We start from the raw sequence: 26,971 nt of genomic DNA, 5'->3' as shown, positions 1-26,971 counted from the left end.
CTCTCACCTGTTCATTGCCTACAAGAGAAGACTCAGCTTCTCTAACCTGACCTTTAAGACTGTTCATTGCTCATTACTCACCAAGCAGATGAATGATAAAGTTTATTAATGATATTGAATGGGATAGTGATGGTAGAAGAAGTAATAAGACAAGGAAAAGGAGAAGAGGAAAATAAACTCAATAATGTACTGCATTTAGTCATTCATATTTTTCCTTCCTTCTTCTATTCCAAATAGTTACTTGAAAGGTGTAAAATTAAAAATCACATTTGTTTCAATGTAAAATCATCCATAGCAATAAGGATAAAGTTATTTGAAATCTATATTGTCTTAGACCATCTGGCTTATCTTGGAGTCCCTCCCTAGTCCTGATCACTCAAATAGATCCAACCCTGTAACTGGCTAATGTCTTTTCTGGTAACTGTTTCTGCTCTCTTACTTGGTTTGTTTAAGAAATTAGTACACCAGTCCAATAGAATAATAAATTGTTTGTACTTACCCTTCTCCCCATAATACGTGTTAGATTTCAAGCCCAATTTTGAGGTGCCAAGATCCCTGATGGGGCAAGATGGGCAATGCATCCTGTTTATATTGGCTGCATTAAAACAGTAGGAGGGTGCAACTCTCCAATCCCATCGGTCATTAGATGTTAACCAGTTGTCGGACTTTAAACAAACCACCTACAAAATTCTGAAGTGAAACAAACTCTAAGTTTGTTGGCTTTCTTTGATTAGTCTCCAGGGCATTTATCACTTTCTGTGAAAGAAACATTTAATTTAGACGGCATTGCATTTGTGTCATGGGATTTCAACTGACAGGAGGAAGAGTTATGTGTGAGTTTATGGCTTCTTTGCTTTTAAAAGATTAATGTAGGCGAAACATAAATCACAAGACCTTTAGGGGAGAGCGATGCTGGGAAAATGGAGCAGGAGTGTTCCAGGGTGATGGATTGAGACATGTTATAGAGTATCTTCATCAGCCAGGAAAACAGTGGGAGGATGGGAGAGAGGGGTGGTAGGGCAGGAGCAGTGAAGAGAAATGGCTTTTCCTCCCCGAGCACTGAGACAGCACAGGGGCTTGAGCAACTTCCTAGCTCCATTGCCTGATGCAAAATGAGGAGGTGAACTGGTGACTTCCTGAAGCCCATTTCCTGCCCTGAGAGCCAGAGGACAGAAGAGGGCTAACAGCACAGAGGAAGTCCTCAGGAAACCCAACTCTTCCAGGAGATAAACAAGCACTCCCTGACCCCCAAGCCACAGGAACTGGTCCCCTGTGCTTCCCCCGCTAGGGACCCTGCATCCAGAGGCCAAGTGTGTGTGTATGTGTATTTGTGTGGGTGTGTGTGAGAAGGAGCCATTCTCAAATAAATGTGGATAATAAGAAGAGCTGTCATGTGTTGGATACCACCCCCCTGGGAGCCAGGCAGGTGCGTCCTACTCTACAGATCAATGAGCTGAGGGTTGGAGAGGGTCACATGCAACAGGGTTGGACATCATAGTGGAGGAGCCTGGACTCACAGCCATATCTCTCTGGCACTGCAACCCATGCTCCCTTCACCCACAACAAGATGCCCCCTTGAAGCACTTTCAGACAATTTTTGTAAAGAGCAGTTTGCTGATGTACATTCTCCCTTCTCTTTACCACAACCCCAAGCAACACGCTCCCAGTATTTAGATCAGAATGCACCCTCTCTTTCCTAGCACCCTTTTCAAACACTATTTCAGCAGAAAAAAGAAATCACAGTGGTATCACTCAGTATCAGCTAATGTGTATTGCACACAGACTCATCCCACACCATCATACACATCATCTCTTGTCATCCTCACAACCGCCCCCAGAGGGAGGCTCACTCATGGCCCCATTGCACACATAGGAATGGTGAGGCTCAGGACCCTTCCACCCAGAGTGGGGAGAACGCAGCAACGCTTAGTGCAGCCCCTACCCTGGCTTGAGGGGAGGAGAAGCATTCCAGGGAGTGGAGGTGGACCACGCTTTCCTTCCGTTGAGGATCCTTTGTTCCATCTTCACCTTTTGGGACCATGAACTGAAGGTCCTGTGTCTCTAGGTCACTCTGGCCTCCTGTTAGCACATCCTGGAGGGGAGTGCTAGTGTCTGTCTATAGACTGCGAGTACTCCATGCCCTCATCTGACAGGCTCTCCCGAGGCTTTAACCGAGATCCCAGGGCAGCACAAGTCCCCAACCACCTCCCACCATCCTCACTGTCCTGCTCATTTTCCTGCCTGTCAAACCCCATGAAGGGAAGAGAAAAACCTTTTGTGCCTCCCGTTTACCAACTGATGAGCCTCCTGGAAACCTAATAACAAAACGTGGCTAACTACACCCTCATTCTTTACACATGCAGCCTGACTGAGGACATTTAGTCATGTAATTAGGTACCTAATTATGCTGAAAATGCAATTATATGATTTTTTTAAGTGAATTAAGTCCTTGGAGAAGTGGTAAGGATTAGCGTACTTGATCCAGCTGGAGAGCTGGGACTGTGGAGGGCACGTCAGCGTGACCGTGGGATGCACAGAGGACCAGTAGTCTGTATTTGAATCACATGGGTGAGCACGTGTGCGTATGCACAGGCACGCACGCTCGCGTACGTGCACACACACACACACAATGTTGGCTTCACCTCTGCAACAGTCTGCTGCCAACAAAGAACTTAATAAATGACAGCCATTAATATTACTGGGAGCTTTGCGTACGTCTGTGGAGTGACTGTTTAATAGCTGACGTGGAGACTCTTAGGGAGGTTATTTATTTAACATGTGAGAGGCAGGTGTGTAGAAAAAATAATGATAAAAGAGCCAGTTGGGAAATGTCACAGGATATTTTATGCAACATCACTTATTCACTCACCTAGCATTGTGTCAGACAGTGAGGGGTCAGATACAATCCTCACCCTCTAGTAGCTCCAAAATTAGTGCAAAGCTAGACAACAGCAAAGCACTTTAATGAGGATTTGAACGAGTTGTTTGGCAAACTACAGCCTGTGGGTTAAACCCAGCCTGTGGCCTATTTCAGTAGAGTCAACTAGCTAAGAAGGGTTTGTACATTTTTAAAGGGTTGTAAAAAAACCCAGACAAACAAACGAACCGATAAAACAAAGAAGGATGTGGAACAGAGACCATATGTGGGCTTCATAGCCTAAAACGTATATGAGAAAGATTGCTGCCCCTGCAGGAATAGAGGAAGGAGCACACAGGCCCCATGCAGAAATCCGGGAAGGCTTCTCAGAGGAGGTGACGTGACCTGAAAGCCATGACCGAGCAGGAGCATCTATAGCATGGTTCAGCACCTCCACCCCTCAGGAGCTTCCTTCTGGCCAGCTGGCTCACTACACACAAGAAACAACAATAAAAGACAAATTTAGAGGATTTTTACCTGAAATGAGGGCTGGGAGAATCCAGAGATTCTGAAATGTTGGGCAGTGGGACGTGGACTCGATGTGGCTTGCAGGTCCCCAACACCGAGGCAATGGGAAAGGACAGACAACCCAGATTCTCAGGCCCCATGGACGTGACGCCAGTGCTATTAGCCCTTGAATCCCCAGAGGGTCCGTCCTGGGGACTGAATGATGTGGAAGAGAAAAGCTCCAGGGAAGGGAGAAGGGCACACAGATGCCAAGGACGTCTGGACCCCCAGGCCTTTTGGTCACCCCCATCCCCAGACCTGCCGACATCTCAGCCCACGGGGACCACAGGCTGCACCACCCAGCCTCCCACCCCAGCCCCACTGAGCACACCTTCCCTCTCCTCAGGACACTGCTGGCCCTCTTAGGTGGTGACCATTTCCCTCCCGCTCTTTGCCACCAGGTGCAGCGTGGAGATGGGCCACTTGGAGACAACTGTTATTCCTTTCTCCCTGATGTGCATATCATGCTCTCCACCGCCAGGCAATCATCTGCCATCTCTCTCAGATACCACCTCCAGCATCCTCCCCCACCACACACACACACCACTTACCTCAATTCCCCGCTTTTGGCATCAGCTCTTGCTCCTGCAGTCGTAAGCAGAATGAGACATGCCCGGAGACTTCCAAAGTCTTTACTTCCACCACCCTGCTCCCTGACAGCTCCTGACATTTCTAGCTCGGGCCCCTGCTGACTTCACATCTCCACTCTGGCAATTCCTCAGCCGCGTGGGCACCGCGAATCCAGTACCTGACCGCTGCCTGCCGTCCACCACCCTCCATCGCCTCACTTCTTCCCCTGAGCATCTTAGACTCCACAGCCCATCATCAGAGTCCCTAGAAAAGCCATTCCAAACCCACCACCTCTCGCCTCTCCCACTGAAGTCCGAGCCACCATCCTCTCTCCTCTGGATGATACCATGGCCCCCAGCTGGTCCCCTTCCCCTGCACAACGACCAGAGCACCTGACAGCATGATGGTCAGTTCATGTCACTCTTCTGCTCAGAATCCTTCCATGGCCCCCGTCTATTTTAGAATAAAAGCTGAAGCTCGTCCAGTGCTCTCAAGGCCCATGATCCAGCCACATTTAAGTCTCTGACTGCATCTTCTACAGCTCACCCCGGGCTCACTTCACTCCAGCCACACTGGCCTGCTGGCTGGTCCTTAAATACACTGGGGCTGCTCCCACCCCAGGGCCTTTGCACCTGCTGTTCCCGCCATGGGGGACACTCTTCTCCAGATATTCCCTCCCTCACCCCCTTCAGGGCTAAGTCAAATGCCACCTTCCCCGGCCACAGTATTTAACTTTGTGACTCCCACTCACAGCCCCCTCCTCTCTTCTGCTTTGTTTTCTGTCTTTGCACTATCTAGTATATTCCATAGCTTGTTTATTTCTCCTTTTTCTCGTCTGTATCCTTCTCCTTGAATGTAAACTCCAGAGAAACAAGAACTTTCAGCTATTTTGTTTACTGCTGTATCCCCAGATGGTTTCTGTTGAATGTCCAATGAACTCTTAACCTTTTCTCCTTTTCTCCTTTTCTCCTACTGGCCCAGGCTTGGATCAATAAATACAGCTATTCCCCCTCTTGTGTACCTGAATTCAAACAGCTGACCATGGCTGGGAGCACACCCCACTCTCTCTCTCTCTCACACACACACACTCACACATCCTCACGCTGACTGGTCCACACCTGTTGGTGTGATCCCAAACCTGAATTCTCTGTCCAATTGCTTCCCCCACTCACCCCTCCAAGCACCAGCATTATCAAGGCAGCTTATTTCACTGAAAAAATAAGTACCTGAAACATACAAAGAAGGTATAGAAATCCTTTTGAGGAGTTTGCTGTACAGGGGGGCAGAGAAAGGGGCCAGGAGTGGGAGAGAGACAGGGTGTGCAGAAGGGAGGTTTGTCTTCTTCAGTTTGGAGAACAGCGTGCTGTCAGGGGGGATCTGCTAGGGGGCCGACTTGATGACGCAGGAGAGAGGGAGGAGGTCTCAGCGGTTTATATGTTTATAGTGTGTGAGGAGGTGGAGTCTAGTACATACACAGGCCCCGGGGAGCACTGGGCAGCTGCAGACAGAGCAGGAGGAAAGCTGTGATGGGGCCGCCCAGCCGCTGCAGGGGTGGGTGGCCCTGTTTCCCAGGTACCGCTCCCCCTGGGCTCCTCCTGGCTCGCTGCCTGCTCCGTCTTGGGCTCCACGTGTCCAAGCTCCAGGGCTCAGCTCTGGGTCCTCTCCTTCATTCACACTCGCGGGGGTCTGTGAGTACCATCAAGATGCTGGAGACTGGCTCCCCCCAGCCCCTCCCTCAGCCCCCACCTCTCCCCGAGCTCTCCCCAAGCAAGGGAGGAAACGTCCCTTGATCTACAAAGCCCCAGCCATTCATACACTTTAGGGGGATCCACAGTGTTCAAGGAACTTAACTATAATGTATCATACCAACCCAAGTAAACCAAGCACAAAAAATATTCATATATAAAGTTGTTCACACGTAGGTCCTAGATTAGCAGCTTCTGTGCAAAAAAAAAAAAAGAAAATAGATTTATTAACTAGTCTTCGAAACTATCCTTTGTGCATTTCACATCTAACAGGCTCCCTGAGCATAACACACCCTCAGCCAGCACTGATGTCGCCCCCCACCAGACCTTGCCCCCAGGCCCCCCTCCTAGTGAACCACAACTCCATCCTTCCTGCTCAGGCCCAAACTATGACTCTTCTATATATTTTTTCTTTATTTGCACACTCCACATCTAATCCGTCAGCAAGCCCAAGTTGCTCCACAGTCCCGATATATCCAAAATCTCCCTGTCCCTCATCACCTGTACCACCAGGGTTCTGGTCCAAGCACTTGCCTGGACCATGGCCGTAACCTCTCCCATCCTCACCCAGGGTCTGTCCTCACTCAGCACAGCAGCCAGAGTGATGGGCCTCAAGCACACACAGTCCATACAGCTCCCGCTGGACCCCCGCCCTGGCCTCCCATCCCTCGCAGAGGCCCGTAGGGTCCAGCCTGTCGTGCCATCACCGCCCCTTCTACACTCTGACCCTGACTCACTCTGCAGCAGCCACATGGTCCCTGGGTCACCCAGGAACACATCGCCTGTCTGGTGTCTGCTTGGGACACTCCTCATTCCAGTGTCTGCAGGGCTCCCTTATTTCAGCCCGTAGTAGTCCTTTCTGGATGATATAATGAATACCACAGACTGGGGGCTAAAACAACAGATGTGTATTTCTCACAGTTCTGGAGGCTGGGAAGTCCAAGATCAAAGCACCAGCAGACGTGGTGTCTGGTGGGGGGCCCACCTCCTGGTTCATAGCTGGCCGTCTCCTCTCTGGGTCCCCACGTGGCAGAAGGGCTGAGGGAGCCGTCTGGGGTCTCTTTTACAAGGACACTCACTAATCCCATTCATGAGGACTCATGACAGAGTCACCCCCAGTGGCCTCCTAATTCCATCACATGGAGGGTTAGCTTTCATCGTGTGAATTTGGGGGGGACACAAGCATTCAGTCTAGCACAGCCCCAAAGCTGCCCCCTCTGGGTGGCCTCCCTGATCACCCTTTTGATCACACTCTCTCCCATTCTCACTTCTTTATTCCTTCAGGACTTATCACCCCCTGGCCTTATATCATGGATCCATATTTTTAACTTCCTGTTGTCTGCTTCCTCCCCTAGAATGGAAGGCCCCTGAGGGTGGGTCTTTGCATTGTTCACTGTTAGACCCTCAGGATCTAAAACAGGGAACATTAATATAATAAAAAAAATGTACTTTAAAAACAAATAGGGGGCTTCCCTGGTGGCGCAGTGGTTGAGAGTCCGCCTGCCGATGCAGGGGACACGGGTTTGTGCCCTGGTCCGGGAGGATCCCACATGCTGCGGAGCGGCTGGGCCCGTGAGCCATGGCTGCTGAGCCTGCGTGTCCAGAGCCTGTGCTCCACAACGGGAGAGGCCACAACAATGAGAGGCCTGCGTACCGCAAAAAAAATAAAAATAAAAATAAAAAATAAAACAGGGAACATGATGGACCCTCAGTGAACCTTCTCTGAAGGGATGATTCTAGAATGAGTTTTGGAATCAGACAGACCCCATCCCAGTCTCTCCTGTCACCATTGTGTGACCTTGGGCAAATTCCAGTTTCCTCCACTGTAAAGCGATAGGCATTATAGCATCCACCTCGGAGGTTCTTGTAAGAAATTGCACCAATACATGCACTTATAAAGCAAGCCCCCAAATGGTGGCAATTACATCATTATCCATATCCAGAAAAGAGGGTTTCCAGTAGGAAGAGAGCCCCAGGCAATATAGTCCCTGGAGAAGTGGTGGCCAGGGGAGCCGCTGAGCCTTGTGGTGTGAATGGAACAAACAAAGGCACAAACACAGATCTAGCAGGGGGCTGGTCCTGCTTTCCCAGGGCTGTGGAGGAAGTGACATTCTCTTCAGATAAAGCTTCATAGCAGCCAGATGTCCAGGGTGCCCCCAGGGAGAGGCTTTATAACCCTGGCCTCTGCTCTTCCCTAAGCTGGAGAGGTCAAGTTCTTGGTCCCCACGCTGGTCCCCCAGCCTGAAATGAGGACTGAAAAGAGCATTGCTGGCCCATTTCCTGGGCCTCCAAATCTCACTGGGAGGCACAGCTTCTCCTTACAGAACTGTCTTCTCCATCATACCTGGATCCTACCCACCAGCCACATACTTGGCCCTGGCTGGGACATAACTGTCACCAACCTGAGATGCTCACAGGCCCGCCAGTGAAGCCTGGGGACCGTGCCTTAGAGGAGCCCTTGCGTCAGCCCAGGGGGGTCACTGGCAGGGCTGCGGGTCATGGGAGGCCATGTGTGTGCATGAATGTATATGTGTGTGAAAACTATATATCAGAAGAAAACAATACCCCCATAACCTAGCTCCCACCCAAAAGCCACCATCTCGGGAAAGTATATTTCCTTTCATTCCTTTTACTAAGACTTTTTTTTGCATATTTAACATAGTTTATATTTAGAGTCCTGTTCCTTTCCATTAAATCAAACTGTAAGCATTTCCTCCTGCCGCTCAGAATTCCCACCCATGCCTTCAGCAACTGCAGAAGATTCTGTCCTGTGTGTGTATCGTAATTGACAGAACAAGTTTCTCGACGTGGAGCATTTAGATTGTCCTCTTTTATTTTCCAGTTTAAACCCAATGACAATACACTTTGCCAAGAATGAATTTTTGTTCCTGTTTCAGATGATTTCTCTAGATCCATGACTAGAAATGGAGTGTTTGATGCTCAGGGTGATACATTGGCCATAGAGCATATGAGAGAATGAAAGTTGCCCTTTTGTGAGAATCCCACTTTGACCGAAGCTGTGTCAACACTGTGGACAAGGATAATAGTGACAGTCAAATGGCCAGTCTACGCCAGGCACTGTCCCAGGTGCTCACCACGTACTAGCTCACGAGGACCCTACAGAGGAGCGCCATCCCGTTTGGACACACGAGGAGACTGGGGTTGGCACTTCCCGAGGTGGTCTAGCTGTGGGGCGGGGGATTCAGTCGCCCTGCAGGACCGCCCCTTGTGCCGCCCCCCGTCCACTCTGTGCCTGGCCGCCATGCTCAGCTCACCAGTAGGCAGGGGGAGCTTTCTGTATACTCTCGGTCTTCCCACACCTAGATGGAGCTGGGGCTGGAAAAAGCATGTCCAGAACCTCTGAGCTTCAGCCGGTTCTGGTGGAGCTGGGATCTGGGAAGCCAAAAGCAATGTTGATTGAGATACACAGCGCCTTTTCTGGCGCCTCAACATATTGGGTTGGCCAAAAGTTCGTTTGGGTTTTTTCTGTACCATCTTATGGGGAACCCCGAACAAACTTTTGGGCCAGCCCCATATCTCCAAGAATCCGCTTCCTTCCTTTGCCATTTTGGTGCCCCAGACACCTTCCTTTGGAGAAGCAGTTTCCTGCCGCATCATGGGAGCCCAGGTGTACTTCGCTGAATCAGCAGTGGCTCTTTCTCCTTCCCTGGGTCTCAGCGCAGTCAGTGCACACATGGGCATCCAGGGCAGCTGAGGGCCCTTTCAGAATTTCCAGAGAACAAGGCTGCAGTCTCCTGACAGGTCATTGATCAGAGGGCACGGGCAGCTACCAGACCCTGCCACAGTGTCCCTGTCCCCTCACCCAGCCAGGCAGGGGAGCCAGCAGAGGTGACAAATTCTCAGAGTGTGTTACTGTGCCGGGTCTCCAGCTATATCATCTGGTCCTGAAAGAAAGGGTGCTGAACTCAGACCGCGACCAGAACAGCTGTGATGGTGGCTGCTTGTTTGCGTTGCTGAGGGGGTACCAGGCCCCCCCAGTTCTAGTTGCTGAAGCCTAATATCGCACCCTTGCAAAGGGAGGTGTGTAACAGTGTTTGAATGGAGCCTCGTGCTCTGTAAGCAGCACTTACGGTCCTGAGCTCAGCGGTTCTCGAAGGGAGGCTCCTGGACCAGCAGCACTGCCTGGGAACCTGTGAGAAATGCAGAATCTCAGGTGCAACCCAGACCTGCTGACTCAGAATCTGGGCGGTGGGGACAGTGTGACCCAGGGAGCTGGGATGTAACAGATCCCATCCCCCAGGCACTTCTGATGCACAGTCAAGTTTGAGAACCAGGGCCTCAGCTGTCAGTCCTGTTAGGCTGGGGTTTTACTATCTCTGTGTAACAGAGACAGGAGAGGAGGCTCCAAGACGTGGGGTAACTTGCCTGTGAAAGTCTGCCCTATGCCATAGGTGTCACCCTACCTCGAGATGGGAAGGATGGGTAATGTGCCATTTGAGAAGACTAGTAAGACTCCTAGGGTGTTTCATTCCTTCCCTCCTTAGGGCCTTGCGTCTTGTACTCAGTGGACGGTAAGTAATTTATCTGTTCCCTCTTTATCCATAATTCAGCCAATTCCTCCCAAATGCTGCCAGGCTCCCAGTCTCCCTTTAGCCCTGAAAGAGAAACAGAGACGTGAAGGATGTTGTTTCCCTGGAGGACCCACCGTACTGAACCCTCGTTCTGTGCCAGGCTTGCCACGTGTGGCCGCCCTTGGAATCAGGCATTCTTTTCCTCTAGGGATCAGAGGTCAGAGAGTCACCCCTGTGTGAGCTGCTGAAGCACATGTAAGAGTCCAGAGGGGAGTCGAGGAGTGAGCTCTGAGTAGGCACAGCCCCTCTCGGGAGGATGGAGGAAGATGGGGCCTTGGGAATGGGCTGTGTCTGGGGACCTCTGAGCCCAGCCAAGCCTGGGGAGCCTGAGGCTTAGAATATGGGCTGGATCTGGGTAGGGATCGGGAACAGAGCTGCAGAACTGCCCATGAGGACAAATCGCACCTCCGAGGTGCCGCTCGACCTAGCTGGACAGAGTAAGACGAAGGAGAGGGCCATCAGCTGGGAACGGCCACAGCATCAAAGGCCTTGACACCAGCTCCACACACTGACCCGGATGTCACACAAACCCCAGAGGCTCAGCGCAGTCCTGTGCACACGCGGATAGGAGGGCTCCAGTCCGTCCCTCTCCCGGTGGGGTGTGAGGGCCTCCGGAGCCTGGACCCTGACCTTGGTCAGAGCAGGGACGCTATCTCACTCTCGGGTGACATCCACCTCCTCTCCTCCTCAGCTTCCGTTTTCCTCTTGTTCTCCTTTCAACGTGAAGATCAGTGCGCTTGATAAAGGAACAGGTGCACATCAGAAGTTAAATAGTTAGGGCTCCTCTCCCAGTGAGCTGAAGCCACACCAGCTCTTTTCAGGGCAGGCTTTCTCTCCTCCCGGGAAGAGCAAACCTGCTGAGCTCATTTCCGTGGTCTGGCATTGTCTCAAGTCTGAGCTTCTGTTGACGCCTGCTGAGCCAGACACCTCTCCAGCTCACCCCCCAACCCCCAGCCTGAGCAGCGGACGGAGACCAAGCACCAGCATCCTCCCCAGGACCAGGCACAGCAGCCGGACTGGATCTTCTCCTCCCCTTCGTCCTGTCTCTTTTGAATTCCATTTTCTTAGAAACCCTCAGGTCCTCAGGAGGCGGTGGGCACAGGGTGTGGGGAGGGAACGGTGGTTCCCTTTCCTCACTCTGTGCCGTGGGGATATTTGCTGCCTCCTGAACAAACCCCAAACCCCACACAGCCCAAGCTGACAAGGTTCCCTCTCTCAGAGGAGCAACCGCATGTGGACAGTGGCGACTTCATCTTGTTCAGCAGACCCTTGTCTCCCCAGATGCGCCCTCCCCCGCCTTTTAGGGCTTCTTGCTGACTCCCAGTGCTGTCACCATCCTGGACTGGGGAGACAGGGGATCTATTTCTTATACTCTGGCCCCAGGAACAGAGACAAAGCAGCATTTCCTTTTACTTAGACCCTGTATCTCAACTGAGGCAGACTGGTCGTTGTATTGGAATAAGGCTCTATTTTAAAAAAAAAACAAAAAGCTCAGGGATAATAGCAGGGAAATATAGGTGGAGGAAAACCTGGACACTCTGGGTTGTGAGTTACAGCATCGTCAGCTTTCAGTTCCCCTCCCCTGAGCACATCCCCCAAACGACAATGCCTGAGTATGAAAACTCCGTGAGCAAGGATCCAGAGGCAGGAAGATAGCCCCTCTCCTGCCTCTGCCCCCAGGCTGCATCTTCCCCAGTTTACTGATGCCGGGAATGGCTCTGATCTCCAGAGCAGGGAGTCTACCTCTCCTTGCCCCCTCGCAGGCCCCAGTGCTTCACCCACCAGTGTTTTGGTGTGGCTGGCATGTTGCAGCCTGCAAGGCTCCGGTACCCGCCAGACATCTGTGCCTGTTTTTATATAGCAGCATCAGGCACCAGGGCAACAGAGAAGGCAGCATCACAGCCAGGAGGAGGAAAGCGTGGCTGGATCATTGGATGGGGTTTCAGAGCAGTGTAATAACATTGCACAGTACTTTGGCAGCCCTGGGGCTGGGGAGATTGTTTATAAGGTGACACACAGGGACCATGAGGGCAATAGTTTTGACCTTGAGAATGGTAGGTACATTCTGATAAAAGGCAGGTCAAATGCACATTGGCCTCGCCTGGCCAGGTACTTTGTCCAGGGAATTTGGTCTGCAAGCCCGGAGAAGGGGACACAGGCTCTCTGCACAGATAGGAAGGGTGACCTGCTGGAGGCTGCAGGCAGGTAACGCCCCTCCCCAGCATACAACCTGCAGCTGCCGGGAGCCCAGACCCCGACACCCGATGACCCACCATGAGCTTTCCCTCCACGTCCTTCCCTCACCACTGCTGCTGGCATCACCCACGCAGCATCTCAGCAGGCCAGCCTTGGGGACCACCCCCTCCAGGAAGCCTTCGGGAGAACCCAGAAACCTACCCTTTCCAAAGTTACCCACAGACGTCCTTGTCTCTGCTGTACGGTCTGCTCCTTGAAGGCAGGGGCCTTGCCTTAACTATCCACCACGTTGCTGGGATGTAGTAGGTGCTAAAGAAAGTTTATTTTTAGTTAGTTTTTATTGGAGTATAGTTGAGTTACAGTGTTGTGTCAGTTTCATGTGTATGGCAAAGTGAATTTGTTATGCATATACATGTATCCACTCTTTTTTAGATTCTTTTCCCATATACACCATTACAGAGTATTGAGTAGAGTTCCCTGTGCTACACAGTAGGTCCTTATTAGTTATCTATTTTACATATAGTGGTCTGTATATGTCAATCCCAATCTCCCATTTATCCCTACTCCGGTTCCCCCTTGGTAACCATAAGTTTGGTTTCTCCATCTGTGACTCTATTTCCCAGGCACGTCTTTATTGCTCATTTTGACACTTAAACACACAGAGTCTAACTTTTCATGTAAATGTGTCGTGTCTCCTCAACCAAGTCTTAAACCTTCTGGGGACAGACCTCATCCTCTCTTCGTCCAGTGAAGCCTGGGGCTGGGCAAATGCTAACTGCTCAGCCAACCTTGGCTGTCTTGCAAGAGAGATGGACAGTGGATACTGAGCTATCCGTTTCTTTCCTTGGGGCTCTTATATTCTGAGACCCGTTCTTCCCCTGTTGTAGCTTGAATGCTACAGCCTTTCAGTGCGAGATAACAACAGACCATCAAAGAAAAGTAAATGTCTTTGACCTTTTTCTTACCACAAAAGAAAGTCAGTTAGTAAACGTCAATTGTCAGCTGATTTCTACTTCCCTTGCATCAGGCCTTTGAGGCCAGAATCTAGAAAAGGAAGGAGAAACTCCAGTGTGAGCCAATGAGAACTATCTAGGGCCACAAACGTTCCTGTCCTTTCCCTGAACCCAAGTCAGCCTCACGCACAGCCATCACCCCCTAAGCCCCCTGAAAAAGAAGGCTCTCGGTGTAAGTAGCACAGAGCAAACCATCAAGCAACAGATGTGGTTGCCACGTCTGCTAATTGCTGGCATTGACACCGTTGTCATGCCATGAATTCTTCAAGGACTTGATGATAAACCTTCTGGTCCACAAGCGTTTCCCTTCGTGCTACTAAGGCTTAAATAATCTTACTCTTCCCAGAGTCTTCTGCGCCGTGCCTGAATTCTTCCTCTTGGCTGGACCAGGTGGGTGATGGGAAACAGGAATGGGGTGCTTCCTGCAGGACCCCTGAGGCAATAGGAAAAAACATTAGAGGTGGGTCAGGAGGTGCTGAAGACAAACCCTTGCAGGAAAAAGAACTTCCCAGCACAGGTTCATCGGAAAACACAAGAGAAGCAAGGCTCTTGGTGGCAACAGGAGTGTCAACTTGTGTCCCTGGAGCCAGTGCCTGAGCACTGCTCTCTGTTGACCTCTGCGAAGCACCACTGGAGCCCCGAGAATCCAGCTGCTGCTAAAGTGCTTTGTGCTGCACCCTGTTAGCGGTGCCCAAGCTGCCAGCTGGAGCAGAAAATGTCGCCTGCATGGAGGGGCAGCCCCTCTGCACCCTGCTACCTCCCAGGGGGGCTGCCTTTGACCAGGAAACACGCAGCGGACCACCCTGCAGACCTAGAGAATCAGCAGGGCTCTGGCTGCTGCCACGTTGCAGATGGCACAGGAGAAAAGCCATTCCCAACCATGGCAGCTTGCACTCTGGAGAGGGTACACATTTTAGAGCCGGGGATCCCAGGTTACAGCACAGACTCCGCCTCTTTTGGCTGTGAGATGTCGACCACTTGCTCAAGCTCTCTGGGGACAAACACTTCCCTTTGGCTCGCTTGCTGTGAGGAACGTAAGTGGCAACTTCACCCAGAGCCTTCTGCCTAGTCAGTCCTCCTCCCCCTGCTTCCCCCGCTGAGGCTGAGCCCCCAGGACTTGTGTCAGAACTTCCCTAGTCCTGGAACAGTCTTCCCACCCCTGAAATTTCCCAAGGCCTGTAGGAGAGCATCAGCCTCCCTCCCTGATCCCTGCCCTCGCTCCCCACCATGGCTCCATGGGAGGTGGTGACTTCCCTGCATGTGAGTTGGGGGCAAGAACAGCCCTTCCCTTCCTCTCCCCCTCTGGATCCACAGCTACGGGAAACATCTGTTGTCCCTGCCCTTGGCCCTGGCCTTGTGGCAAGGCCTGCAGCTGGGTGGCCACACGGGGGTGTTCAGAAGCCCAGAGGTATCAGGCTGTTTGGCCCTTCGGCCGCCATCACCTACATCAGCTTTCACTGGCATGAGGCCGTGCTTTGTTCTCCATCTGCCTGCTCCTTGCTTGATCTCTTAGACGGGCTACACTTGACCCTGACACTGTAGGACACAAAGGGTTTCGGGTATGCCCTCTTGTCATGTTGTTGTCTAAATCACAGTCTCCGAAAATCGTGGAAAATCCGCCCTCAGTAAGAAACCCCCTTTACACTATGACTCAGATCCATATGCTTGTGGTGTGTGTGCACAGAAGAAATCAGAGCTCCCTAAACAGTATCCCGACTGCCGATGATGGATCTGGTGGTTTCTAAGTTTTTTTCTCTGTCTCCTCTCTCTTTTCCTGTTTTGCTTTCTTTCTTTATTTCTCCTTCCCTTTCTCTCTCTTTGCCTCTTTTTCTCTCTAGCTGGTTGTGACCCACCAGTGACTTGGGGCTTCCTGTATGACAGACACTGCCCTAAATAATTCATCCATCACAATCACACCACCCAGGGAAACTGTAAACATCCTGAGGTCAGAGACTCACTTTTTGTTTCTTGGAAGCTCTCCTGGTCCCTGCAGTGATACGGGAAAGAGAGACACTGAGCATCCGGTGCTGTCTGACTGTCAGCCGGACGATGCTGGGAATTCACGACCAGCATCCAGCATCTGCCTGGACCCACAGCATCTGGGAACTTGTCCCTTAAGTGAATGGCACTGAATTCCATGCAAACCAGAGTAATAATAAGACTCACAATCAAAACAGTGGCTACAACTGAAAAACACCTATTCTGAGCTACGTACCACATAGTAACTGTCTATATAACATATATACAATATTTATCATGTGTGTGTGTATCATTTCTAACCCTTACCACAAAGTGGGTTTGTTATCCTGTTTACACACACAGAAACTAAAGCCAGTCGGTATTAAGCATTTTACTGAATACGCTGCCATTAAGTCAGTCAAGCCAGGATTTGAACCCAAGGGTCATCAGAGTGATGTGGACAGTGCAGGGCGCAGTTTCACCCTCTGTTCCCCAGATAGGACTAGGCTTTCAAATCACTCTCAACAACTGTTACTCCATGCCGGGCACGCACGTGAGTAAGACAGATGCGGTCCTGGGACTCGAAGAGCTTTCTCTCTGGCGGGGGCGTTGCAATCTTGAGGAGAGCTAGGAAGGAAACGTGCAGGGCACTTTGGGTCTCTACAAAAAGGGTGGAGGCCACTCATGCTTGTCCAATCTCAGGAGTAGACCGCTGTCTGTTCTGATCTCAGATGCACACTTGGCCATAAATAACACCTTTCTTTGCCATAAAATCCACCCCCCTCAAGCTTCCCATCGGCCCTCACCCCAGTTCCTGAGCTCGAAGTGATTTTAATCCCAAGCTCCTACTTACCCTTGAAACTCAGCAAGAGGTGGACTCTCATTCCAGGCTCGTAATCCAATCACACAGTGACCCATCAACTTCCTGGGAGAGATTCGAGCTCACTCCAACTAGCCTTCTGCAAATATCCCATATCATTGCTGCTGGCTGAAACAGCATGAGGTGGTGTAGCCAGTGAGGACTCTCACTGCAGCATCTCCAGAAGCAAGAGGTCAAAGCCCAGATTTCAGAACCCTATGTGCCATGGATGGCAAGCAGTCATTTGGGGAGAAAACTGAGAACTAGAGAGAGGTGAGGGGCTGTGGTAGGGGCTAAGCTCTTTACCTGAAATGCTTATACTCTTGTTTGTGCCACAAACTCCTATTCATCCTTCAAGAGCCCATCCTGATAGACCCTCTCTGGGAAGCCTTCTCTTATACCAGCAGTTCTTAACTCTGAGCGTGCATCAGAATCACCTGCAGGCCTGTTACCACAGATTAGTGGGCCCCAGCCCCAGTGCTTCTAGTACAGTAGGACTGGGGTGGAACCCAGGAATGTGCATTTCTAACAGGCTCCCAGGAAATGCTGCTGTTCCAGAGACCACATTTTGACAACCACTGTCTTATACCATCCCCACCATTCCAGACATGCCCAAGCTTCCTCCTCTGTGCCAGTTCTCACCTAGGTGGCAGGTCTGGCCAGGCTGAAGTGTCACTACCCTGGAGTCCAGTCACATGGTACAACTTGAACAAATTCAGCTCTGGTCCCTACGCCCAAGCCAAGAAATTCACCCCAAGTGATCCAAGCCGAATACCTCTAGTCCTCACCCAGCTCACCCAGGCTCACCACTGAGCAGGGCCCTGCAGGGTTAGGCATGTCATCTTGAGGCTGCTCAGGCTCAAACAGGAGAGATTCTGACCCATGGAAATCAATTACACTTTTCTGGAACTCAGCTTCCAAATCTGTAAAAAGGGGACAATAATAACTGCTACTGAATGGCATTGTCACAGGGACTATTTGAATTAAAGCACATTAAGTGCTAAGAACAGTACCTGGCACATGGTAAGGAATTGCTAATTGTTTTTAAAAGAAGAAATAGCTGTCCTTTCTAATCCTGGCTGCCTTGGACACACTGACTTAAGAAAGGCTTGCTTTCACCTGGAAAATTCCTAACAGCAATCCTGGGTATTTGAGCTTCTACAACCATCCATGCCAACTTAAGGAAGGGGCTATTCTTTCTTGCTGAAATGGGAGGTGCTCCTTGATGGAGTAAGCTCTAGAACTCTGGCCTCTCATGCATTCATTTACTGTGTGCATTTATCCCCTTGACCATGCATTCAGTAAATGTTTAGAGTACCTACTGTGTGCTAGATACTAAGTCCCAGGCTGCACTTGACCACCCTGGATTGCAAAGTCCAGCATCCATTTGACCTTCTCCTGTCTGCACTTCCCTCCCGCTGCCCTGATACCTCCTCTGTCTCTTTGCTGACTTGAGGCCTTGTTTTCTCCTCTGTCCCACCTCTAGGCTCTGTGCCGGCCTTAGAGCCCCCAGCCTGGCTCTCCTCCTCCGGGCCTCAAGCCTGGAGCCCCCGCTTCCCTCCACCACCAGCCAGCTTCTTATCAGAAAGAGGCATCTGGCAGCTGCGCTGGGGAGAATGACCTCATCACGCTATAATTAAAGTGATTATCTGAGCGGAAATGACTATTATGAAGCAGCCTTCTCTGTTTTAATACGTGGAGCCCTTGTAACGGGAACATGGGATTTCCATGTGAACACTGATATTTCCGTGCTCTAGCAAATCCTTCCTCTCACACATATCCCAGAGGAGAGGTTCCTGCTCTCCTGGACATCGTAGCCTTCTGGCTAGACCACTGAGCTTCTGCAAAATGCACTTAGTAACTTGGATAGCACCACAGAGTGGCCCTACCCTCAGAAGAAGGATGCAGAGGCCTCCAGAGGGTCTTAGGGAGAGATCTCTGGATAGGAGCCCTCCTGGGAGGGGCGTCTTCAAGTGAGAAGAGAGAAAGTGCCCCCCAGGGAGCACAGCCTTAAGTCCCGGCCTCAAGCTCGCCCACCAGACCAGCTGTGTGACGGTGGGCACATCACTCTCTGAGCCTCAGTGTCCCATCTGTGAGATGGGTTAATAATACCATGTACCTGGTATACTAGATGGATGGCAACTAAACCAACACCTGACATGTGTAGACACCCCACTGGTTGTCTGTTTTTACCATCATCATGAGAAAAGCTGAGGCCTGAAGAGGCAGGTGACACTGCACTGAACACAGTCGCGCCTGCCCTCACACCCCCGCAGGTGTCTGGTGAGCATCTGCAGGTGCAGGCAGGGCTCTGGGTCAGGGATGCAGCAGAGGTCGCTCACATATGGCTGGCTCAGTCCTGGAGATGCCATACTGGTGTCTGATAGCCCTGGGGGTGACACGATGCTCTCCCAGCAACGGTCAGCAGACATGGAGAGCCTGGGCCCAGCCCTGTGCGCCCCCGGCCAGAGGCCTGTCTGCGTGCCACGCGGTTTCCCATGCACCCTGGGCCAGTGCACCTGCGAGCAGAGGGTGCAGGCTCGACGGAGACACTGCAAGGCATGGGCAGCCGTCCTCTCTCACCTCAGGCTCTTCTGTTCTGTCCACAGAGCCCGACCCCGGGATGGCCTCGAGTGAGATGGACATCGCCGTCATTGCAGGTACGCTGTCCGGGGGCCCCTCAAACAGCCAGGAGGGTCAGAGGAAACACTCAGGGAAGGACCTGCCATGGCCCTGCTTTCCTTCCCTCAAAGGTGGTTTGAAGGTGGACCGGGGGACTCTGGCTCTGTAAGAAAATGTCCAACACAGCATCCTGGTGGGTGAGGTGCCAAGGCACCTGCATCAGGGCCTGTCAGGACCCTAGATCCACAGGGAAAGGGGGCTGGAGGGAGAGCCACTCTGGTGAGGGAGGGGTGGGGTTGGGGGCTGACCAGGGTTCCCTGACTTCTCTCCCGGCTCCCTCAAGCCACACTGCTCCTTGTCGTAGGTCTCACGCCCCTGTCTCTCCATCCTAACCCTGCCCTAGCCTTGCTCTGAAGCCCATCCTGGCCCCCACTGGTCACAGCTGTGACCCCAAACTCTGTTTCAGGACAGGCAGAGTCTGTGAGCTATGGCTTGCGGTGTCCTTCTGAGCTTCACACTTCTCCCTAGCTCATTCCTAGCTCAGGGAACTTCACGTTTCAACATAAATAAATAAAAGCAGGCAATCACCCTGATGTTCTACTCACTGAACGGCTGGACCTTCTTTTTCTTAGACAATACCATTAACATCATGCAGACAGAAGTGTCCCCTAAAGGCAGCGGGGAACTGAGGAAATTGTCCCACAAAGCTGGGACTTGGGAACGTCTGTAGCCTCTACATAGTCTCCAAAGGCCCCTCCCCCAGTAAACCCACCTTCTAAGTCACGGCAGAGGGTTTGTTCTGGGGTTTCAAAGCAAACACCTGCACTTGAACCTCCCCACGTGAGAATGCCACCCGTTAGTCCTACCCAAAATCTTTGGTCCTGCCCTCTCACCCCATCATTCCAAAGGCCTGAGTGACCTCTTCCTTCTGACCAGCCCTCTAGCCACACCTCCCAACCCCTCCTGCAGACCCCACCTCCCAGGAGCACAGGGGAGCTGTGGGCTAAGGGGCACTCACCACACTTCTCCAGGGGCAGCCCTCCCCCCCGACCGCTCCTGGCACTTTCCTGATTTTCGCACTTCAATCCCATGCCCAGGAAACCCCTCAGCTGGGATTGTCCTGCTTCTAAAACTCAAGAGTTATCAGATTTACAAAGTACAGCAGAAATGCTGAGGGATGGAGTGATTTGCTCTGCAGGGCCAGGAGAGTTCGGCGAAGGAGTCTTCTTAGAGGAGGTGGCAGAGGCTGGATTCTGGAGGCAGCATCCAAGTTTACCAGGAAGACAAGGGGAGGGGAAAATATTTTCAGCAGAGAGAGCATGTGCAGAAAGACGTGGAAAATTGGTCAAATAAAAAGTGTTTGGGGAATCGTAAATCGGCCAGAGGGACTCCAGTAAGAAGAGCTTGAAAATGATTGCAAGTGCTAAATACTAAAGTGTTACAAAGGTTTAGAGAGGGCCATTCATTTGAAGATGGAAGGAGAACTTTGATTAAACATGAATGCTTCTTGGGAGGGAAAGATATCAAATTGTTAACTGCGGTGATTTCTGAGCCGAAGGATTAAGGACATGTTAACGTGCATTTACGTTTCTCTGTATTTGCCAGGTTTTAAAAAATGATTGTGTCTTTATAAAATAATGTTTCCACCCTTTTAATAGCTATGTATAAAATACCTAATTCTTTGAATTAAACTTATCTCTAAAAAAAAAAAAAATCCCTGAAAGTTCCAAGTCCCGTGAACCTATCAGTTTTAGGCAAACCCTCGAGCCGCGTTCCCTGGATGGTGCACTTAGGTCTGCCTTCCCCAGCGGACTGGGAGCGCCTCGGAGCAGGGTCAGTTCTGGGATAAGATTCCAGCCTCGGTCTGAGGATGCTGCACGGAGGGAGAAGGGAGGTCAGGGGTAGCTTAGATGGGCACAGGTGAGGGGCAAGTGCCCTGGGCAGGGCAAGAGTGAGGCAGGAAGGAGCCAGCCAGTCTGGGCTTGGTGTCTGGCCGGCAGTGTGTCTGGCCCAGCACAGCCCTGTGGGTCCTGCCTGCGTCCTCCCCCATCCCGGCCCGGCCTCTCCTCCCGACACACACCCCTGTGCTTCCGCCCCTGCAGGCGTGATCGCGGCCGTGGCCTTCGTGCTGGTCTGCCTCCTCTTTCTCATGCTGCACTACATGTACCGGCACAAGGGCACGTACCACACCAACGAGGCCAAGGGCACGGAGTTTGCCGAGAGCGCCGACGCGGCCCTGCAGGACGACCCGTCCCTCCAGGACAACGGTGACAACAGCAGAAAGGAGTACTTCATCTGAAGGACTTTACCAGGACTCACCTCCCCGCAACGCCTCCCCGTCCAGGAGAGAAAGCCCCACCACCCCCCCACCTTCAGCACCAGGCAGCCCGCGAGCGCCCCCTGCACCCCAAGACACTCACCTCGCCTGGGACACTGGGTGCCGCCCAGTGGGGGAGGGAGCGAAGGAGGAACCCAGCTGCAGAGGCCTCTCCCAGGGACCCAGGCAGGCTCTGCCAGAGGGAGGAGGTCGGCTCCCCCTGGGCCGCTCACGTTGCCACCTGCGTGTGGGGCATGGAAGTCCTCGCTGGGTGTGAATGGGGCTGCGGGCCTAGGAGTGGGGAGCAAGGAGTGAGCCATCATCACGCCGACTGCGGATAAAGACATCAAACGTCAGCCCTTGACATGTGGGGGGAACAGCAGGTGCCGGAGCTCAAAGGCACCTCTGTCTCCCATGGATGCAGCTCTGAATGATTGGAAATAAATCTGAAATGTAATGGAGCATCCAGAGTCCAATGACATGACTGTGATTGTTTAGGGAAAGATAAAGGCTGCCCAGGGCTTACTTGTTATCCATGCAATTTTGTGTTCTCTGATCGACTCCGCCAGCTGATACTGGGACGGCCACTTCAGGCTCCACGGGGCAGTTGTCAGAGAACACAGTCTGTACAGATGGCTCCTGGGCCCCACCAGGGAGGGAGAGAGGGAGGGCCCAGTGACCTGCATGTGTCTTCCCCACCTGGGCACAGCTTCAGGAAACAAATGCACGAGTGCAGTGTCCCTCTAGAAATAGGTTGCCCCAGCCCCCAGGGCACTAGCTGAAGCATTGGTTCCCAAATGCCTGGTATTAGAAAGAATGGACCTGTTAAAAATACGAGTGAACCCCATCGGAAGAGGGTTCCCAAGCCCAATTCTAACGTGCGGAGGAGGCTTCCCTACAGCAACAAGCAGTTCAACTCAATGCTGACACTGTCTCCCCGGAGACAGAATCAGATTCCACAGGTAGAGGGCTCAGTCCTACAGGACCACCCTCACCACAGACGCCAGTGACAGACCCACCAGCTACAAACTGGAGGTTCCAACGACCCCCTCCGAGGGTTCAACTCATTTGCTAGAAGGGCTTGCAGAACTCAGGAAAACCAGTTTACTCACAGATTCTCGATTTATTATCAAAAGTTATTGAACCCCAAACTTCAAACTATTATGTATACAATGGGTAAACAATAAGGTCCTACTGTATAGCACAGGAACTATATTCAGTATCCTGCAATAAACCATAACGTAAAAGCATACAACAAAGCATGTGTGTGTGTAACTGAGGAAAAGAATATGTGTGTAACTGAGTCACTTTGCTGTACAACAGAAATTAACACAACATTTTAAATCAACTATACTTCAATTTAAAAAAAAAAATATATATATATATAGGGCTTCCCTGGTGGTGCAGTGGTTGAGAGTTCACCTACCCATGCAGGGGACACGGGTTCGTGCCCCGGTCTGGGAAGATCCCACATGCCACGGAGCAGCTAGGCCCGTGAGCCATGGCCACTGACCCTGCGCGTCCGGAGCCTGTGCTCCGCAACGGGAGAGGCCACAACAGTGAGAGGCCCGCGTACCACAAAAAAAAAAAAAAATATATATATATATATATATATATATATATATATGTAAGGTTATTAAAGGTTAGGAATCTACAACCAGGTAAAGTGATAACGTAGCGTGAGGTCCTGAACAGGGCCCCAGCACAGTGGCACAGAAGCATTCTGGCTCCCCCAACAAGAAGCTCTCTGAAAAAGAGCCAAAAAGTTGTCCTTTTGGGTTTTTATGGAGGCTTCATTACATAATCATAATTAACTAAATCACTGGTCAGTGATGACTGACTATCAACCTCCAGCCTGGAAATCAAGGGGGGTGAGACTGAAAGTTACAAACCTCTAGTCAGGTGGTTGGTTCCCCTGACAACCAGGCCCCAACCTTAGGGGCTTCCAAAAATCACCTCATTTAAATAACAAAAAACACCTTTATCGCTCTTCAGCACTTAGGAAATTCCAAGCGTTTTGGAAGCTGTGAGCCAGGAACAGTGTACAAAGACCAAATAAATATATACGAGAAATATATTTTGGTCATCTGAATGACCAAATATATATTTCTTATGAATCACAGCATCACCCCATCCTTCCCACGATAACATTAGTGATAATGGCTCCCAGAGGCTGGAGTGCAGACTGCAGGGCCCTGCCCCCTGGGTTTGGGCCCTGATTTCCCCTGTCCTGGTCCTGGAATCTTGGGCAACTCTCTTGACCTCCCTGGTCAGCTCCCAGGGTTGATGGCAGGAACAAATGTGTCGTGTGCTCAGCACTAATTGTCTTCGGATGTCAATAACTGGTGTTGGATGTATAGAGGGTATGTATCAGTCAATGAAATTTCCTCAGTGCATCACATTTAAACACCTCCTCAGGAGTAACCATGAGTTAAAGTGAACTTACTAACCATCCTCTTGCATGAGAGTCTTTCTAAGACTCCCAGCAGCTCAGCAATCCCTCACCTGGAGACCAGCAGTTCCAAGATTAAAGACTGCAGCCCAGGTGGCCAGGAACTTCTCAGGGCTCAGGTTTCTTGAGGCTGAGCCATCTATACAAGGAGTCAGCAAAAAGGTCTCCTATGACTCTCCTTAGAGGACTGATGGGATCCAAGCTCAGGCAGGGGTGGCTGCCAACTAAGGGAGCTGGAAGTCACAGGGGGAGAAGCAGAGGGAAGGAAAGAGGCAGAGATGGAAGAGACGTGTTCAGAAGCTGAGGCCTTTCCCTGGGGTGGGGGTGAGAGGACCAAGCTTGCTGGCCGTCTGCTTTCTCATCTATAAAATAAAAGGTTTGGCTGTATCCAAGTCCCAAAATGCTTGGCAAAGTGGCGATAAACAGCCCAAACCAAAAGGGTGCTCCATGTGCAGATAAGTTTGGAAAATGGCCTATTAAGGGAAGTTAAACTAATGCCAAGTCTCCTCAGCATCTCCGGTATCCCAGTGTGTGTATGGCAGGACAGGGAGAGTCAGGCAGTGCTACCCAAATGTATTTGGCCAGAGACTCCATTTCTTCCCAGAATACCTGTTGCAAGCTGTGGGCCAAGAGTTCCCCACATTTAGGAAACACTAAATGACTTCTAACATTCCTTTCTGTTGTGACGTCACTTTAGGTTTTTGAGAATGCGTGGGCACATGGCCTCGTCTGCAAGGAGTTTGAACACAGATCACTGTCCAGTGGGCACAGAGGGAGCACCCAGAGCTCACACACTGAAGTGATGCTGGAAACTCGGCCTCTGTACACCGGTGCCAAATCAAATCTCGGAGACAGAGTTTTGGGTGAAGTAGAAAAGAATAGCTTTATTGCTTTGCCAGGCAGAGGGGGACACAGAGGGCTCATGCCCTCAAAAATTGTATGCCCCAACCTGGGGCGGGGGTGGGCAGGATTTGGTGAGGAGTTTTACAGCAATGGTTCAAGGCCAGGGTTGCTGATCAGGATCAGGGTGTGTGCAGAACCTGTACTCCTTTAATCTGGCCTCAGGTGGTCTCCTGATGAGCTTCTGTGGTTCTCAAGGATATCAAACTGTGGCCTTCTCTCTGGAATGAAGAATGCTTCATCAAGTCGTTAGCATCTTCCATTTGCTGGAGGTTTTAGTTCTGCAGAAGAGCTCAAAGATATTGTTATGTGCATCCCATGAGGCAGAACCAGGACCCTGCCCCAAGGCTGCACTGTTGTTTCTTGGCTGCTCCTCCCTTATCTCTGCATCCCCTCCCTTCCCTGATTAGCAACTGTTTGAAACTGCCCTTTGGAACTCAGGGAAGGTCATGGAGGCTGGAGTCTATTCCTTACCAACAAGAAATGGGGGACACAGAAAGTCTTCCATGCCCAGGAGCCCCACAGGGTCCTGCTCAGTTTCAGAAGTGCCTTCCTTTAAAAAGGCTCCAGGGAGAGGATGAGCCCCTGGGCCTCCCTGTGGGCTAGTGCCTGTGTGGGAAGAGGAATACTGGTCACCCCTCCCTCCCTCCCTCCACAGCCCCAGGTCCATCTGTACTGACTGCAGTCTGAGAACTGGCCCACGGAAGCTGAGCTCCCTGGCACCTCACTTCCTCCCTCCCCTCCCCTCAGACTCATCCCCCTAGCCTACCCAGTGTCCTGGAAAACTGTATGGAAGCACAGCCTGCTCCCCAGCCCACCAGGTCCCAGGCCCAGCCAGAATAAGATGCAGCAGTGATGAAACTGCACAGCTCAGATTGGGACTTACACCCACTGTGTTTTAATTGAAATCACACACCTTGTCTCAGGACTTAATGAAGCTCAGGTTCTTTATGTCTTATCCTAGAAAGAATTCAGTGAGAGAAAAAATGATAGGTAAGAAGTAGATTTATTTAGAGAGATATACATTCCGCATACAGAATGTGATTCATCTCAAAAGGCGAGAACAGCCTTGGAAGAAACAGACTCCACAGACAGAGTGCAGTCTGTCTCAGAAGGCAAGAGGCCCCAAAATATGGGGTGGTTAGTTTTTATAGGCTTGGTAATTTCATAGGCTAAAGAGTGGGAGGATTATTCCAACTATTTTGGAGAAGGGACGGAGATTTTCGGGAAATGGGCCACCACCCACTTTTTGGCCTTTCATGGTCGGCATCAGAACTGTCATGGCTCCTGTGGGTGTGTCATTTAGCTACTGTATTACAATGAGCGTAGAGTGAGGCTCAAGGTCCACTGGAAGTCAAATCTTCTGCCATCTTGGACGGACCTAATTGGTTCTAACCAGTTTATGTCGTGTCCTCAAGGGCTATGTCATTCTTTTAGAGGTTGTGCCCCGCCCCCTTTCCTCCTGTTTCAGTGACATGGAAGCTGCAAGGCTGGGTTGGCCAAGGAGGCTCAGTGCAGACGCCACCCAGGAGGGAGAGGTCACAGGCTGACTGCATAGGTGAGGCTGCCATCCCAAGGAGCAGAGAAACTTAGTGAGAGAATGGACACGGACACATGCACGCAGCAACCAGTACACACGGATGTGCAGATAAATAATGTTCCCACCGGGCAGGGAGAATGCTTACTTTCTCTTTGATCCATCCCCCGACAGTGCACTGGAGCTTCCATGCAGCGGGCCTGCGTCAGATGATAATCAGGAAAAATAAGAGCAAGTGTGCACACCCCAAGTCTCCAGGGCTGTTCAGGAAGAAGGAGGGAAGTGGAGGGGAAAGGAAGAGAGGGGTGATAGAAGGGGGGAGGGCTGGACGAAGAGGGGACACTCTTAAGTGAACCCCAGCTTCTTTGCACATGGTCCTCCTTCATCCCCACCATAACCTCACAGGAGGGCCGCCTCATCCTTCCTTTAGACCTGTAGAAGCTGAGGCTCAGGAAGATGGAAGGACTTGCTGGAGGTCACACAGCTTCTAAAGGCCAAGGGAGCATCTGAACACAGGCCTGTCTGGCCAGTAGACTGGGGAAGGGAGCCTCCTGCCCTCCACAGGCTGAGGTGAATCGGCGGGAGTTCTTCCTGGGAACAGAGCAGGCGGCAGCAGGACTCAGGGATGCCAGGGGGCCAGCACACCCAGGCCGACTCTCTGCCGTCCAGCAGGCCCGGCCAGCCACGGCCTGGGCTCCTGTGCCAGCATCCCCATTCCCACTGAGGACTGGCCGAGACAGAGGCAGCTCAGAGCCATGGGAGCTGGCCCTGGGCAGGACGATTAG

The 26,971-nt window shown here is 51.4% G+C and overlaps 1 protein-coding gene across 1 annotated transcript in view; it reads left to right on the top strand.

Moving 5' to 3' along the window:
• Window positions 1–21,833, top strand: part of GYPC (glycophorin C (Gerbich blood group)) — a 44,264-nt gene extending 22,431 nt beyond the window's left edge. The window contains exons 2-3 of the mRNA XM_079710635.1: window positions 18,968–19,018; window positions 21,083–21,833. Of these exons, the coding sequence (XP_079566761.1) occupies window positions 18,968–19,018; window positions 21,083–21,279 (248 nt within the window). The 3' untranslated portion in view covers window positions 21,280–21,833. The remainder of the gene's footprint in view (window positions 1–18,967; window positions 19,019–21,082) is intronic.
• The last annotated feature ends 5,138 nt before the right edge of the window (window positions 21,834–26,971 follow it).

The sequence above is a fragment of the Hyperoodon ampullatus genome, assembly GCF_949752795.1.
Source record: "Hyperoodon ampullatus genome assembly, chromosome: 8".
Taxonomy (NCBI): Eukaryota; Metazoa; Chordata; class Mammalia; order Artiodactyla; family Ziphiidae; genus Hyperoodon; species Hyperoodon ampullatus.
The sequence above is the reverse complement of the archived record's forward strand: the minus strand, read 5'-3'. Positions and strand labels throughout refer to the sequence as shown.